A 15,713-nucleotide genomic window follows, 5' to 3' on the forward strand; every position below is an offset into this window, starting at 1 on the left:
CAGATCATGGTGATCTGGGCCTGTTACTGAGGAAGCAGCGTATCCTTCACTCGTCAGAGTCGTGAAAGGAAAAAGAGGATTCTGCCAGTCCGTGGTGAGTAATCGCAGTCCTGATGTCTAGAAGTTATTTTCAGTCATACGAGACGGTAGCGGCAAAATTATGTACAAAATAAGTAAAAAAATAAGTTGCAAATAAACAAACAAAAAACAGGGGCACGTAAAATGTCTGCGATCTTCTCCCGTGCCATCTTACTGTCAGAAAGTTAACTTCAGTTATTCTTCCTTTAACTCTCTCTCTCTCTTTTTCATTCAGTCTCTCTCACTCTCACTCTCTCACTCTTTCTCTCTCTCTCATACACACACACACACACACACACACACACACACACACACACACACACACACACACACACAGACTCTGACTCTGACTTTCAGTCTCCGAAGGTCAGTCACTTTAGGCGATATAGGAGAATATATAAAAACCAATTGAACTAAACATGAATTATACATGAGTATGGATTAGTTGAATATACATTGCATGTCTACATGACAAAATAGGGAGGGAGGAATGGAAGGTGAGTGGAAGGTGAGTACAGTACAATAGACCCACATAGGTAAGACACTATCTTCTTCTCCTTGTCTCAATGGTCTTCATGCTACTGACAGTAGAAACCCATGGATAGAGTCCCACCATGTTACTTTTACATTCACAATACGTTGTTGTGCCAAATGCTGTCCTCCTAACCAGGGCCACTTAGCATACTGTAGATAGGTCCTCAAGGTAGATGTTTTCTCCATGGTGTTGTAGGGGTTTCAGATGCAATGGCTCAAACTAACCACAAGGTGAAGCTGTAGGCCCATACAATGAATCCTCCAAATGATCAGAACAGAATGCACTGTCACAATGAGACCAATCAATGATCCAGAGTGTGTGTGTGTGTGTGTGTGTGGGTGGGTGGGTGGGTGGGTGGGTGGGTGGGTGGAATATCTCTCTGACCGTGACTCCAATGGCTCTGACATTAAGAGTGTGTCTGTGAATGGCAGGATCGAGATATGAACACAGAGCGAGAGAATGAGGAGAGGAGGAGGAGAGGATGGAGGAGGAGTGGGTGGAGAAGAGGATGGAAGAGGAGAGGATGGAAGAGGAGAGGATGGAGGAGGAGAGGATGGAGGGAGAGCGAGCGAGAGGGAGGGAGAGAAAAGAAAAGCTTAAATCAATGCTATCCACTTCAGCCTCTCTGAATGCCAAGAAATACAGATGCTCTCTCTGTCTAGGAATGTATGTATGTGTATGTGCGTGTGTGTGTGTTTTGTGCGTGTACGTGTACGTGCACGTGCACGCATGGGCATGTGTATGTGCAAAGACACGATAAACCAAATTCTTAGTCAAATCAAATGGACACTAAAGTGACATTATGAAATAGGTGACCTTTCAACCCCCCACACTGGACAAACATCCCTAGCATTAATTAAACTAATTTGTTATTGAAGCTGAATAATACAGTAATGCATTTTATTGACAGATATATCATAAGAATTCAGGAGTGGTTTCTACTGAACACTGAGCACCAGTCATTGTCATTGGAAGAAGTTGACTTGGTGAGAATCCAGTGGTATTAACACCTCCAGTGAAAAGATGTATGATGTCTTGGTTCTCTGTGTAATGTGTCAACTCTAACTCTGCACTTCCCTGTTCAAAAGGTCGAAATGCACCTGAAATGCATGCAGATAAGATCTCTCTCCCTCTCTCCCTCTCTCTCTCTCGCGCTCTCTCTCTCTCGCTCTCTCTTTCGCTCTCTCTTTCGCTCTCTCTCTCGCGCTCTCTCTCTCTGTCTCTCTCACTCTCTCTCGGGGTCTCTCTCTCGCGGTCTCTCTCTCTCGCTCTCGCTCTCTCTCTCGCACTCTCTCTCGTGGTCTCTCTCTCGCACTCTCTTTCGCGGGCTCTCTCTCTGGCACTCGCTCTCTCGCTCTCTCTCGCGGTCTCTCTCGCGCACTCTCTCTCGCGTTCTCTCTCTTGCGCTCTCTCTCTCTCTCTCTCCTTCTCTCCCTCTCTCTCTCTCTCTCTCTCTCTCTCCTTCTCTCCCTCTCTCTCTCTCTCTCTATATATATATATATATATATATATATATATATATATATATATATATATATATATATATATATATATATATATATATATATATATAGTGCCTTGCGAAAGTATTCGGCCCCCTTGAACTAATTGTGCTGCTGTCCTGGGGCTCTGTGGGGTGTGTTTGTTTTTGTGAACAGAGCCCCAGGACCAGCTTGCTTAGGGGACTCTTCTCTAGGTTAATCTCTCTGTAGGTGATGGGTTTGTTATGGAAGGTTTGGGAATCACTTCCTTTTAGGTGGTTGTAGAATTTAACGTCTCTTTTCTGGATTTTGATAATTAGCGGCTATCGGCCTAATTCTGCTCTGCATGCATTATTTGGTGTTTTACGTTGTACACAGAGGATATTTTTGCAGAATTCTGCATGCAGAGTCTCAATTTGGTGTTTGTCCCATTTTGTGAAGTCTTGGTTGGTGCCATTCTTGCATTCTCTCTCTCTCTCTCTCTCTCTCTCTCTCTCTCTCTCTCTCTCTCTCTCTCTCTCTCTCTCTCTCTCTCTCTCTCTCTCTCAAATTTAAAGGGCTTTATTGGCATGGGAAACATATACAGTGCCTTGCGAAAGTATTCGGCCCCCTTGAACTTTGCGACCTTTTGCCACATTTCAGGCTTCAAACATAAAGATATAAAACTGTATTTTTTTGTGAAGAATCAACAACAAGTGGGACACAATCATGAAGTGGAACGACATTTATTGGATATTTCAAACTTTTTTAACAAATCAAAAACTGAAAAATTGGGCGTGCAAAATTATTCAGCCCCTTTACTTTCAGTGCAGCAAACTCTCTCCAGAAGTTCAGTGAGGATCTCTGAATGATCCAATGTTGACATAAATGACTAATGATCATAAATACAATCCACCTGTGTGTAATCAAGTCTCCGTATAAATGCACCTGCACTGTGATAGTCTCAGAGGTCCGTTAAAGCGCAGAGAGCATCATGAAGAACAAGGAACACACCAGGCAGGTCCGAGATACTGTTGTGAAGAAGTTTAAAGCCGGATTTGGATACAAAAAGATTTCCCAAGCTTTAAACATCCCAAGGAGCACTGTGCAAGCGATAATATTGAAATGGAAGGAGTATCAGACCACTGCAAATCTACCAAGACCTGGCCGTCCCTCTAAACTTTCAGCTCATACAAGGAGAAGACTGATCAGAGATGCAGCCAAGAGGCCCATGATCACTCTGGATGAACTGCAGAGATCTACAGCTGAGGTGGGAGACTCTGTCCATAGGACAACAATCAGTCGTATATTGCACAAATCTGGCCTTTATGGAAGAGTGGCAAGAAGAAAGCCATTTCTTAAAGATATCCATAAACAGTGTCGTTCAAAGTTTGCCACAAGCCACCTGGGAGACACACCAAACATGTGGAAGAAGGTGCTCTGGTCAGATGAAACCAAAATTGAACTTTTTGGCAACAATGCAAAACGTTATGTTTGGCGTAAAAGCAACACAGCTCATCACCCTGAACAAACCATCTCCACTGTCAAACATGGTCGTGGCAGCATCATGGTTTGGGCCTGCTTTTCTTCAGCAGGGACAGGGAAGATGGTTAAAATTGATGGGAAGATGGATGGAGCCAAATACAGGACCATTCTGGAAGAAAACCTGATGGAGTCTGCAAAAGACCTGAGACTGGGACGGAGATTTGTCTTCCAACAAGACAATGATCCAAAACATAAAGCAAAATCTACAATGGAATGGTTCAAAAATAAACATATCCAGGTGTTAGAATGGCCAAGTCAAAGTCCAGACCTGAATCCAATCGAGAATCTGTGGAAAGAACTGAAAACTGCTGTTCACAAATGCTCTCCATCCAACCTCACTGAGCTCGAGCTGTTTTGCAAGGAGGAATGGGAAAAGATTTCAGTCTCTCGATGTGCAAAACTGATAGAGACATGCCCCAAGCAACTTACAGCTGTAATCGCAGCAAAAGGTGGCGCTACAAAGTATTAACTTAAGGGGGCTGAATAATTTTGCACGCCCAATTTTTCAGTTTTTGATTTGTTAAAAAAGTTTGAAATATCCAATAAATGTCGTTCCACTTCATGATTGTGTCCCACTTGTTGTTGATTCTTCACAAAAAATACAGTTTTATATCTTTATGTTTGAAGCCGGAAATGTGGCAAAAGGTCGCAAAGTTCAAGGGGGGCGAATACTTTCGCAAGGCACTGTATATATATATATATATATATTACTGTTCCCATCCTGTTTGATGCAGAAATCCTATCTCTTCTTCATATGTCCACCAGGCACCTGAACCAAAATAGCTCTGCACACTACAAACTTCTCCCAACCATTGCCAGTTAACAAGTTCTAATTCATCAACTTCAGCCATAGACACTGTAAGGTGACAGTAAACCAACATATACTGTAACCCCACGAAAACCCCATGGACTGACGGGAATACTTGAACCCTCCAAATACTTTACCTCAATTAGAGAGCACGCCAACACATAGGCTAATGTATAGTGTCCACACAATACACAGACAACGCACAACAAATTAAGCAACAAGTTTGAAGACCCTAAACTCAGGTTAAAACAACAAGACGCCCCAATCTTTCAGTTTGCAGACAGAGAGAAAATATCCCGCCTCAAAATTATTCACCCACTAAAACCTTTACCAACATATCAACAGCACTGCCTTGTTAACACAACTTCAACAGCCATAATACTCCACCTGTGAGATGGTATGAATCGTTTCCCTGTTGGTCTCCAGTGCTGTAGCTCTCTCTCTGACACTGGTGGTCCCCGTCTCTCTTCTGGCCCAGCTAACGCTTTCTCCCACCTGCTGCTTTCTCTCGTCTGTGCCCAGGCTCCAGGCCCCCCTATACCCACCCGCAAACCCCCATCCAACAACACCATAACTCTCTCTACCCAGCTGCACCTCCTGGAACCCAGCACTCCCCACACATACACACACACGCAAACACACACAGCCCCTATCCAGATCTTGTTTCCTCCGTCACATGCCAAGGGGTGGCCTGTTGCAGTGATATCCAGCTGTCACTGACCCAGTAGCTACACCACAGTATCTACACCACAGTATCTACACCACAGTATCTACACCACAGTAGGTACACCACAGTATCTACACCACAGTATCTACATCACAGTATCTACACCACAGTATCTACATCACAGTATCTACACCACAGTATCTACACCACAGTAGGTACACCACAGTATCTACACCACAGTATCTACACCACAGTATCTACACCACAGTAGGTACACCACAGTATCTACACCACAGTAGCTACCCCACAGTATCTACACCACAGCATCTACACCACAGTAGGTACACCACAGTATCTACACCACAGTATCTACACCACAGTATCTACACCACAGTATCTACACCACAGTAGGTACACCACAGTAGGTACACCACAGTAGCTACCCCGCAGTAGCCTCACCACAGTAGCCTCACCACAGTAGCTACACCACAGTATCTACACCACAGTAGCTACACCACAGTAGCTACACCACAGTATCTAGACCACAGTATCTACACCACAGTAGGTACACCACAGTATCTACCCCACAGTATCTACCCCACAGTATCTACACCACAGTATCTACACCACAGTATCTACACCACAGTATCTACACCACAGTATCTACACCACAGTAGGTACACCACAGTAGCTACCCCGCAGTAGCCTCACCACAGTAGCTACACCACAGTAGCTACACCACAGTAGCTACACCACAGTATCTAGACCACAGTAGCTACACCACAGTATCTACACCACAGTATCTACACCACAGTAGCTACCCCACAGTCTCTCCCAGTATTAGTAGTATTATTACTATACATACACTTCTCAATGCGCTAGACGTCTTCACTGGATCCTACTGTTCTCAGTGTACCAGTTGTTCACACATAATGACCTATTGATCTGCTCTTGCTAAGTCTATAGCATATTCCTTGTGGATCTGGTATCATGAGGGTGTAAAGCTAACAGACAGGATATTGCATCATGAGGGTGTAAAGCTAACAGACAGGATATTGCATCATGAGGGTGTAAAGCTAACAGACAGGATCTGGTATCATGAGGGTGTAAAGCTAACAGACAGGATCTGGTATCATGAGGATGTAAAGCTAACAGACAGGATCTGGTATCATGGGGGTTTAAAGCTAACAGACAGGATATGGTATCATGGGGGTGTAAAGCTAACAGACAGGATCTGGTATCATGAGGGTGTAAAGCTAACAGACAGGATCTTGCATCATGAGGGTATAAAGCCAACAGACAGGATCTGGTATCATGAGGGTATAAAGCTAACAGACAGGATCTTGCATCATGAGGGTGTAAAGCCAACAGACAGGATATTGCATCATGAGGGTATAAAGCTAACAGACAGGATCTTGCATCATGAGGGTATAAAGCTAACAGACAGGATCTGGTATCATGAGGGTATAAAGCTAACAGACAGGATATTGCATCATGAGGGTATAAAGCTAACAGACAGGATCTTGCATCATGAGGGTATAAAGCTAACAGACAGGATCTTGCATCATGAGGGTGTAAAGCTAACCGACAGGATCTGGTATCATGAGGGTATAAAGCCAACAGACAGGATCTTGCATCATGAGGGTATAAAGCTAACAGACAGGATATTGCATCATGAGGGTATAAAGCTAACAGACAGGATCTTGCATCATGAGGGTGTAAAGCTAACCGACAGGATCTGGTATCATGAGGGTATAAAGCCAACAGACAGGATCTGGTATCATGAGGGTATAAAGCTAACAGACAGGATCTTGCATCATGAGGGTATAAAGCTAACCGACAGGATCTGGTATCATGAGGGTATAAAGCTAACAGACAGGATCTTGCATCATGAGGGTATAAAGCTAACAGACAGGATCTTGCATCATGAGGGTGTAAAGCTAACCGACAGGATCTGGTATCATGAGGGTATAAAGCCAACAGACAGGATCTGGTATCATGAGGGTATAAAGCTAACAGACAGGATCTTGCATCATGAGGGTATAAAGCTAACAGACAGGATCTTGCATCATGAGGGTATAAAGCTAACAGACAGGATCTTGCATCATGAGGGTATAAAGCTAACAGACAGGATCTTGCATCATGAGGGTATAAAGCTAACAGACAGGATCTTGCATCATGAGGGTATAAAGCTAACAGACAGGATCTTGCATCATGAGGGTGTAAAGCTAACCGACAGGATCTGGTATCATGAGGGTATAAAGCCAACAGACAGGATCTGGTATCATGAGGGTATAAAGCTAACAGACAGGATCTTGCATCATGAGGGTATAAAGCTAACCGACAGGATCTGACACCATGAGGGTATAAAGCTAACAGACAGGATCTGGCATCATGAGGGTATAAAGCTTACAGACAGGATCTGACACCATGAGGGTGTAAAGCTACATGATCCACACACCAATATTAACCCTTTCACTGCCACAGTACAGTTTGTGGTCAAATAGAATAAAACATTGAAAAATATGTATAATACAAAAAAATGACTGACCTTAATATTACGAAGCATTGTAATAAAACAGTCCTCTGAAGACAGGGGTTGGTGGTGGGCTCAAGAATAAAAAACATCTCACCACCACCGACAACCCAGCCTGGCTAGCTCTCTATGTTAGCTGTAACCCAAAGCCATCTCTCTCTCTCTCTCCACAGAGATGTTTTAAACATGGAAATGCTGTTAGCGCTTAGCGTTAGCCTACTTCTGGGCTCCAATGTAATGTATTGGGGATGGGGGTTGAAGGAGGAGGGGGACAGAATAAATAACCAAAGAAGTGCTTCTCCTTTTAGAGATATGGAGCATTTCCACCTGGGAGAGGGGAGAGGGTGCATGCATACAGATCCAAACCTTCTAGAGAAGAGGAGAGGATGGAAGTACGGGGGGAGGAGGGGGTAGGGGAGAGGGGAAGAACGAAAGTAAGGGAGCAAGGAGAGGAACGGATGAAGGAAGAAAAGGGATGGAGGAGAGGGAAGGGGAGAGAATGAATAAACTATGAGTGCCAGCCAGAGGGTGATGATGGGAGTTATTTCAGCATCAATGACCTCCCTAACCCTACACACGCACACGCGCACGTGCGCACACGCACACACACATACACATACACACACTCAAACGTCACATTGACCTTTTACTCTATGTCCCTTTACTCTAGGAGACTGGCAGACAGAGGATGGTACAAATACACACACACACACACACACACACACACACACACACACACACACACACATACACACACAAACGTCACATTGACCTTTTACTCTGTATCCCTTTAATGAGACAGCACTAGGAGACTGCCAGGCAGAAGACACACACACACACAGCTAGACACAGTGCTGGGGGAGCCTGCCAGCCAGGCGTAGACTAGCATCAGTCATGTGTCATTATGACCAGGGGAGAGGGACATCAGAGGGGACATCAGGCCATCACAGAGAGGATACATATAGCACAGGCACCCTGTAACTCAGCCACACACACATACACACACAGACCAGGTCTTCTGGAAAACATGTGGCGAGGCGACACTTGCCACAGCCCATTTCAATCAGGTGTAGCGTCACACCACTGATTCAGTTTTAAATATATTTTGACGCAAAGCCTTAAAAAGAGGGGCACAGTGCTGGTTTTTAGACCGCTTTGCCTCATGATTTGACAACTGCCACAATTTCTCTGTCCTTCACATTGGAGTGCTGCTGCATGCTCTTTGCGTGTCTTAACCAATCAGATTAATGGAAATCGCAGGTCGAAGTGGTCCTGGCACAACGCACAAAGCTCAAGACGCCCACTCCCCTTTCCTCCGGTTGCAACCTGGTCTCAGAGCATTTCGTATTATTCTTTACAGACACACCATTTAGTATAATATGTTATGTTTGTATGGTTGTATAAGACCGATACATACTTAAGGCAAAAACTAAAGGAGGGTGATTGGTCAGGGTGGGTGGATGGATGGATGGATGGGCATATAACGTGAACTTCTAGCAACCCAAAGGTTGCAAGTTCAAATCTCATCACAGACAATTTTGGCTAATTAGCTGTGGTGTAAAGACAAAACACTTTAAAGTACTACTTAAGTAGTTTTTGGGGATATCTGTACTTTACTCTACCAATTATATTTTTGACAAATTTTACTTTACTACATTCCTAAAAAAATCTATACTTTTTACTTCATACATTTTCTCTGACACCCAAAAGTACTCATTACATTTTCAATGCTTAGAAGGACAGGAAATGGTCAAATTCACGCACTTATCAAGAGAACATCCCTAGTCATCGCAATAGCCACTGATCTGGCAGACTCACTAAACAAAAATGCTTTTTTGTGAATTGTGTGTTCGAGTGTGCCCCTGGCTATCCGTATTTATTTATTTTTTTAAATAGAAAATGGTGTCGTCTGTTTTGATTAATATATAATTAATATTAATTCTACTTTTACTTTTACTTTCCATATTTTAGCAATTAAATTTACTTTTGATACTAAAGTATATTTAAAAACAAATAAGTATTTTACTGGGTGACTTTCACTTTTACTTGAGTCATTTTCTATTTAGGTATCTTTACTTTTACTCAAGTATGACAATTGGGTACTTTTTCCACCACTGCTAATTATAATAGACTTTATAATTACTTACTACTTTTTAGCTAGTTTGCAACTACTTAGCATGTTAGCTAACCCACCCCTAACCCTAACCTTAACCCTTTTAGTTAACCCTAACCCTAACCTTAACCCTAACCCAACTCCTAAACTTAACCCTAACCTTAACACTAACCCCTAACCCTAACCCCTAGCCTAGCGTGCTAGCTAACATTAGCGTGCTAGCTAAAGTTAGCCACCTAGCTAGAATTTGTAACATATCATACGTTTTGCTAATTCGTTGCATATTGTATATATTAGAAATTCATAACATACTGTATGTTTTCAACATTTAAAACATATAATATGAATTATTATTCCTAACATATTATACAAAATGGGTGATGGACATCCACAAATTAATACATACCATACAAAACACAACATTACATACTAAATGGAAGTACAGAATAATATGAAATGCTCTGAGACCAGGTTGCTGGTATTTATTTAGCAAGCATGATAACCCATCACTCCCAACAGAGACAAGCCAAAACTCTTCCATAAATGTAGCAGCCTATACACCTAAACACTAGAGATCTGACATGCTGTCTGATAAACTGTGGGCTACTAACAACAGCTGCATAGTCTAGCCTACTATGCGCCCTGCCCTCTGGCCAGGGTAAACGAAGCTCTTACCTTGTGTACTGTATTTATAGCCCGGTCGTTTCTGAGAAAATGTGAATGGGATCAAATGTGGTTTCTATTCAAACCTGGGCTGACTAGGCTACCTAGACGTTTTCAATCCAAACGTATTAACTGGAAGGAATCAATAAACATAATAGCTGACATAGACTGTGAGGTCATTTTTTATTAGTCCTACAGTTGCATAAAGCAAGCTCGGCCCTGTGAGTTTTATTGTCCAACAAAGACACACTTTCTCTGTGTCTTTGTATAGGAAACACCTCTAGTCGTTCTTTAAAATGTAATTCATGTGAACAAGTACAAAGTTGCTGCAGTTTGGCAGGGTTTCCATCCTCCCCAAGTCCAAGAGCCTTTCTATTGGTTCTTATTAACCATGTGATCTGATTAGAAAAACGCTGATCCATCGTAGCCCATATTACACCTTTTTACAACAGATTAACCACGTTATACCTGATAAGGTCCGGAGTTTTACCTGGTTAGGTTACCAGGAAAAACACGTCACATTTTTCACCTTGTTGGCTCAGCTATTCAAAACAGCAACCTTTCGGTTACAACGCTCTAACCGCTAGGCTAACTACTGTTCTTCTTGAAATGGGAAAACATCATTATGCCTTATTGTGCCTTCATGACACAGAAACCGCACATCATATGTCATTCATTTATGTGGAGAGAAAGCTGCAGTGTGTGTGTGTGTGTGTGTTTGTGTGTGTGCGTGTTTGTGTGTATGTGAGCTGGAGTGAGTAATGGAACTGGCTCAGGCCAGTTGGTTAGTTAGTTGTTGGTTGATGTGGTAGGGCAGGGAGTGTTCTGAAAAACATGCAAACCCTTATGACCTATTTCTCTACTGGCTCTGTATCAGTCCTGGGTTCAAATACCATTTGAAATCTTTCAAATATTTTTAGCATTTGGCTTTACCCTGCCTGGAGGGCCAGGTGGGCGAGTTTTACACTTTCAAGGCTTTTCTAGTGGTTCCATGGCAACAGACAAGCTCAATCAAGCACAGATGCAGTATTTGAAATTATTTAAAATTCTATTATTTTTACACATATCTGCTCTTTATAGCAGGCCATGGGAGCATGCACTTCACACCCATATGTCCACATCAACGCTGGCACATCTTGGAAAAAAATACTCAATAAAAAGAAAATGAACAGCATTCCGCTACCTATACAGAATTGCCACTTTTCGGGGTCATGCATATGAGAGATAAAATATGTACTATGTAACCCCCCCCCCCTCCTCCTCCCAGCCACCTAAACACACTACTTCCACTTGAGAACAGGAAGTGTGCATGTGGACAGGTAGTTTTGGAGAGATGTAGTTAAAGAAGAACAGCGGTGTGGTTGTGACTGTATGTGACTAAAAAAAGGACAACAAGAAAAGGGAAGTGAAGGGTGGTAGAAGTCATACTTTTCGCACGGGTGTTTCGGCCGACCGGATTTTCTTTGGAGATATCTGTGAAGAGAGCAACACAATTAAAGTCTTATTTCCCCTCTTCAGAGATATCTCCAATGGCAACAGTTCTGTTCTAGAAAGATCAAGTTTGACAAAAAAAAGTGTTTTTGTGTAGTTGCTGCAGATGTCTAAAACATTTTTTAAGTTAGAGTTAGAATGTCAATTGAGGTTGGACAGGAAGTATTTAAATATATTTCTGATGTCATATCCTGTGATGGCATGTCCTCTCGCTCCTATTCTCCCAAATGCCAGTGGCTCCTCATAGACTAGCGTAGCGTAGCGGATAATGCTGAAGTTAATACCCACATTTCTTTGAATAAGCTACTGCTACCTATGTAGCCTAGAGTTGTGCAATGCAACACTGCCAAATACGGACCAGTTCAAGACTGGTACGTTTAGAAGCAGTGAGGCTAAGCAGGCTACGTATGCTGCTTATTCATTTATCTAAGATGATGGTCTACTGCTATGAGAATATCTATATTATATTTATATTAAACTGTCGTTAAGGCCTCTTCTGACTAAGTGCTTAGCTTCGAGGATTATTTGCACTGTTGTTGACAATCAACGACATTCTTTATCGATTATTCTATCAGCACCAGCTATTCAGTTTGATGATTAACTATCAAAACAGTTGCTGAAACGATAAAGTGTATGTCCGTGTTGTGTCGTTGGCTTATGTCAGTTTATTTTCCAGTGAAGAATGACAATAAATAAAAGTGCAAGCAGGTGTAGAGACACAGAGCACAGGGTGTGAGGGCTGAGGGCCGGGGGGCCGGAGGGCTGAGGGCCGGGGGGCCAAACATGCAGTATGAGTGGGACTCCACAGACGGAGCAGGAGAAGAGTAGAATGGCTACACTGACACTACCACTCCCACAGGCTGGGCCAATAGGTCTAGGACACATATTTACAACAGCTAGCAGCCACACACTAAACAGAATCCCTTCAGAAACCCCTCTGACGCTTCCTAAAGGAGTAGTGTTATAAACAGGCATTACAACTTCAGGGACTGCTGCTGTACACTAGCATAGGCTAAAGCACGATGGTGAAATGCTTCTGACTGTTGAGGAGTCAATTTGCCTGTGTATTAATTGTATCTGGCCCTATTGAATAAACTAGCATATAAATGAGTCATTGAAGCACAACACAGCATAGGAACATTCAGGGACAAGGCAGAACACAGTCACAGAGGAGGAAACATGGGCAATTCACTTTACACTGTCATCTGCAAAGAGATTGTATCCGATTTGTTTTGTCAAGAAAAATGATAGGATATTGAATTTCTCTTAACAATTACTAGTTACGGCAGCACTTTTGTTATCTGCACGTTTGGTAATAAGCTTGCCACTAGCCAATCAGTTTGTCCAAAGGTACCTTCGATTTTTGTTATCTGCACATTTGGCAACGAGCTCGCCACTAGCCAATCAGCATGGCCAAAAATACCTTAGTCTTTCATGGCCATCCAATCATCCCCTTAGGCGTTGGTAAGTCAGTTATGATAGGTCGATTGTAAACAGTTAATTGTGCAACTGGCTGAATTAAAGATATGTAAGTGACTGGAGGTATCAGACACTCCCAGGATCAATAATGGAACATTGAAGAATATAACAATCAACCTGTGAATAGATTAGTATTTCTGGAGAGCTCAGGTACTATCAGAAGTTCAAGGTCTATATCTTTTAACAAGGTCTATGGCTTCTTTGAGCCTTGAGGAAGCGTGTACATGTTGTGGAACAGCCTGGTCTCATAGACTAGACGTAACATAGTAAACGTACACCCGGGTACACTTAAATTAGTATGATATGTTATTTTGGTATGGTTACATAAGACAGAAGGTTACTTAAGGCAAAATCTAAAGTAGGGTGGTTGGTCGGGGTGGATGGGTTGGCATATAACGCGAACGTCTAGCATTTAATTAGGTCATTAGCAACTTTGCAATGGCTTACTACTTTTTAGCTACATTGCAACTACTTAGCATGTTAGCTAACCCTAACCTTAACCCTTTTACCTAACTCAAAACTCTAACCTTAACCTTAACCCTAACCCCTAGCCTAGCTAACATTAGCCACCTACTTAACATTAGCCACAACAAACATAAGGTGACATAATGTACGAATTGCAGTTCATAACATATCATACAAAATGGATGATGGACCTCCAAAAATGAATATATACAATTTGAAACGTATCATAGCATCCCGGATTTACATTTACTATGTTACATCTACCACGTAGAAGAATTGCCCATCTTCCCTTCACATAAAGACAACATATCAGCTCATAACATGTGAATGGAGCCAGACTGGTGCTCAAGGACACCCGGTGTGTATAGGGAGGGAGGGAGGGAGACGGAGAGAGAGAGATGAGGAGGGAGTGAGAAGGAGAAAGGAAAAGTATTTATTATGGATCCCCATTAGCTGCTACAAAGTCAGCAGCTACTCTTCCTGGGGTCCAGCAAAATTAAGACAGTTCTATACAATTAAAAGCATTACATTTCACAACCCATTAGGTAAAATATAATATAATAAAGGGGATTAAAAAGGGGGATGAAGAGAGAGAGAATCCGAGGGAAAGAAAGAAGGAAGGAGACATGAATGAGAGAATAGAGACAGACAGAGTAGCACCGTTTGTCCACCGGTACTCTACCTTCATAGGAGCCAGCTGTATGGGCGTGATATAGGAGGGGTCTACCATGGGCTTCGGCCTGTTGGCTGTGTCTGCCAGGAGACTCTGCCATTGCTGGGGCAGGCCCGTGAACTTCTGCTCCCGCGCATCGAAACCCGTGTGGACCCGGTGCTCGAAGTTAGATGGAGCTGAAATCTCCAGCCTCTTTTTCTTCTTCCCAAACATGCTGGAAAACCTGGACAAACCTGGGAACAGACAGTGAGATATTTTATAAAAAAACAAGTAGGTCCCGACAGACAGACACAGCAGACTTAGTGGTCTAAACTCACTATTTGGGAAACACTATATTCGATTAAAAAGTACATTATGAAGTCGATATACTCTATGTTATTGGGACACAGGCTGCAAGAGATAGTCAAGATATCTCCCACTTCAACACTTATAGCATCCTTAACCTTTACTTTATGTTACTTTATGTTCCTTCTTGCAGTATGTTTCAGTGAGGTAACTAGCTGGAGAAGTGGATGTGGGAGAGAGAATCAATGGTACAGCCTAGGTAGTTTATGCAGTACAATAAAATGTTATCAAGTATCCAAACTGGGAGAGTTTAACACACACACACACACACACACACACACACACACACACACACACACACACACACACACACACACACACACACACACACACACTGTCTCTCTCCCCCTGTAGGAACATTGTTATCCTGCCTCTCCCCCTGTAGGAGCATTGTCTTCCTGTCTCTCTCTCCCTTTAGGAACATTGTCTTCCTGTCTCTCTCCCCCCTGTAGGAACATTGTCATCCTGTCTCTCCCCCTGTAGGAACATTGTCTTCCTGTCTCTCTCCCTGTAGGAACATTGTCTTCCTGTCTCTCTCCCCCTGTAGGAACATTGTCTTCCTGTCTCTCTCCCTGTAGGAACATTGTCTTCCTGTCTCTCTCCCTGTAGGAACATTGTCTTCCTGTCTCTCTCCCCCTGTAGGAACATTCTCTTCCTGTCTCTCTCCCCTGTAGGAACGTTGTCTTCCTGTCTCTCCCCCTGTAGGAACATTGTCTTCCTGTCTCTCTCCCCTGTGGGAACATTATCTTCCTGTCTCTCTCCCCCTGTAGGAACATTGTCTTCCTGTCTCTCCCCCTGTAGGAACATTGTCTTCCTGTCTCTCTCTCCCTGTAGGAACATTCTCTTCCTGTCTCT

The 15,713-nt window shown here is 42.9% G+C and overlaps 1 protein-coding gene across 2 annotated transcripts in view; it reads right to left on the minus strand.

The window, feature by feature from the left end:
• Window positions 1–15,713, minus strand: part of LOC135557800 (serine/threonine-protein kinase PAK 5-like) — a 132,545-nt gene that overhangs the window by 54,698 nt on the left and 62,134 nt on the right. For both annotated transcript variants that reach the window (XM_064991425.1, XM_064991424.1), the window contains exon 2: window positions 14,523–14,746. In XM_064991425.1, coding sequence (XP_064847497.1) covers window positions 14,523–14,726 — 204 coding nt within the window. In that variant the 5' untranslated portion in view covers window positions 14,727–14,746. The remainder of the gene's footprint in view (window positions 1–14,522; window positions 14,747–15,713) is intronic.

This window comes from Oncorhynchus masou, chromosome 16 (assembly GCF_036934945.1).
Source record: "Oncorhynchus masou masou isolate Uvic2021 chromosome 16, UVic_Omas_1.1, whole genome shotgun sequence".
NCBI classification, from domain to species: Eukaryota; Metazoa; Chordata; class Actinopteri; order Salmoniformes; family Salmonidae; genus Oncorhynchus; species Oncorhynchus masou.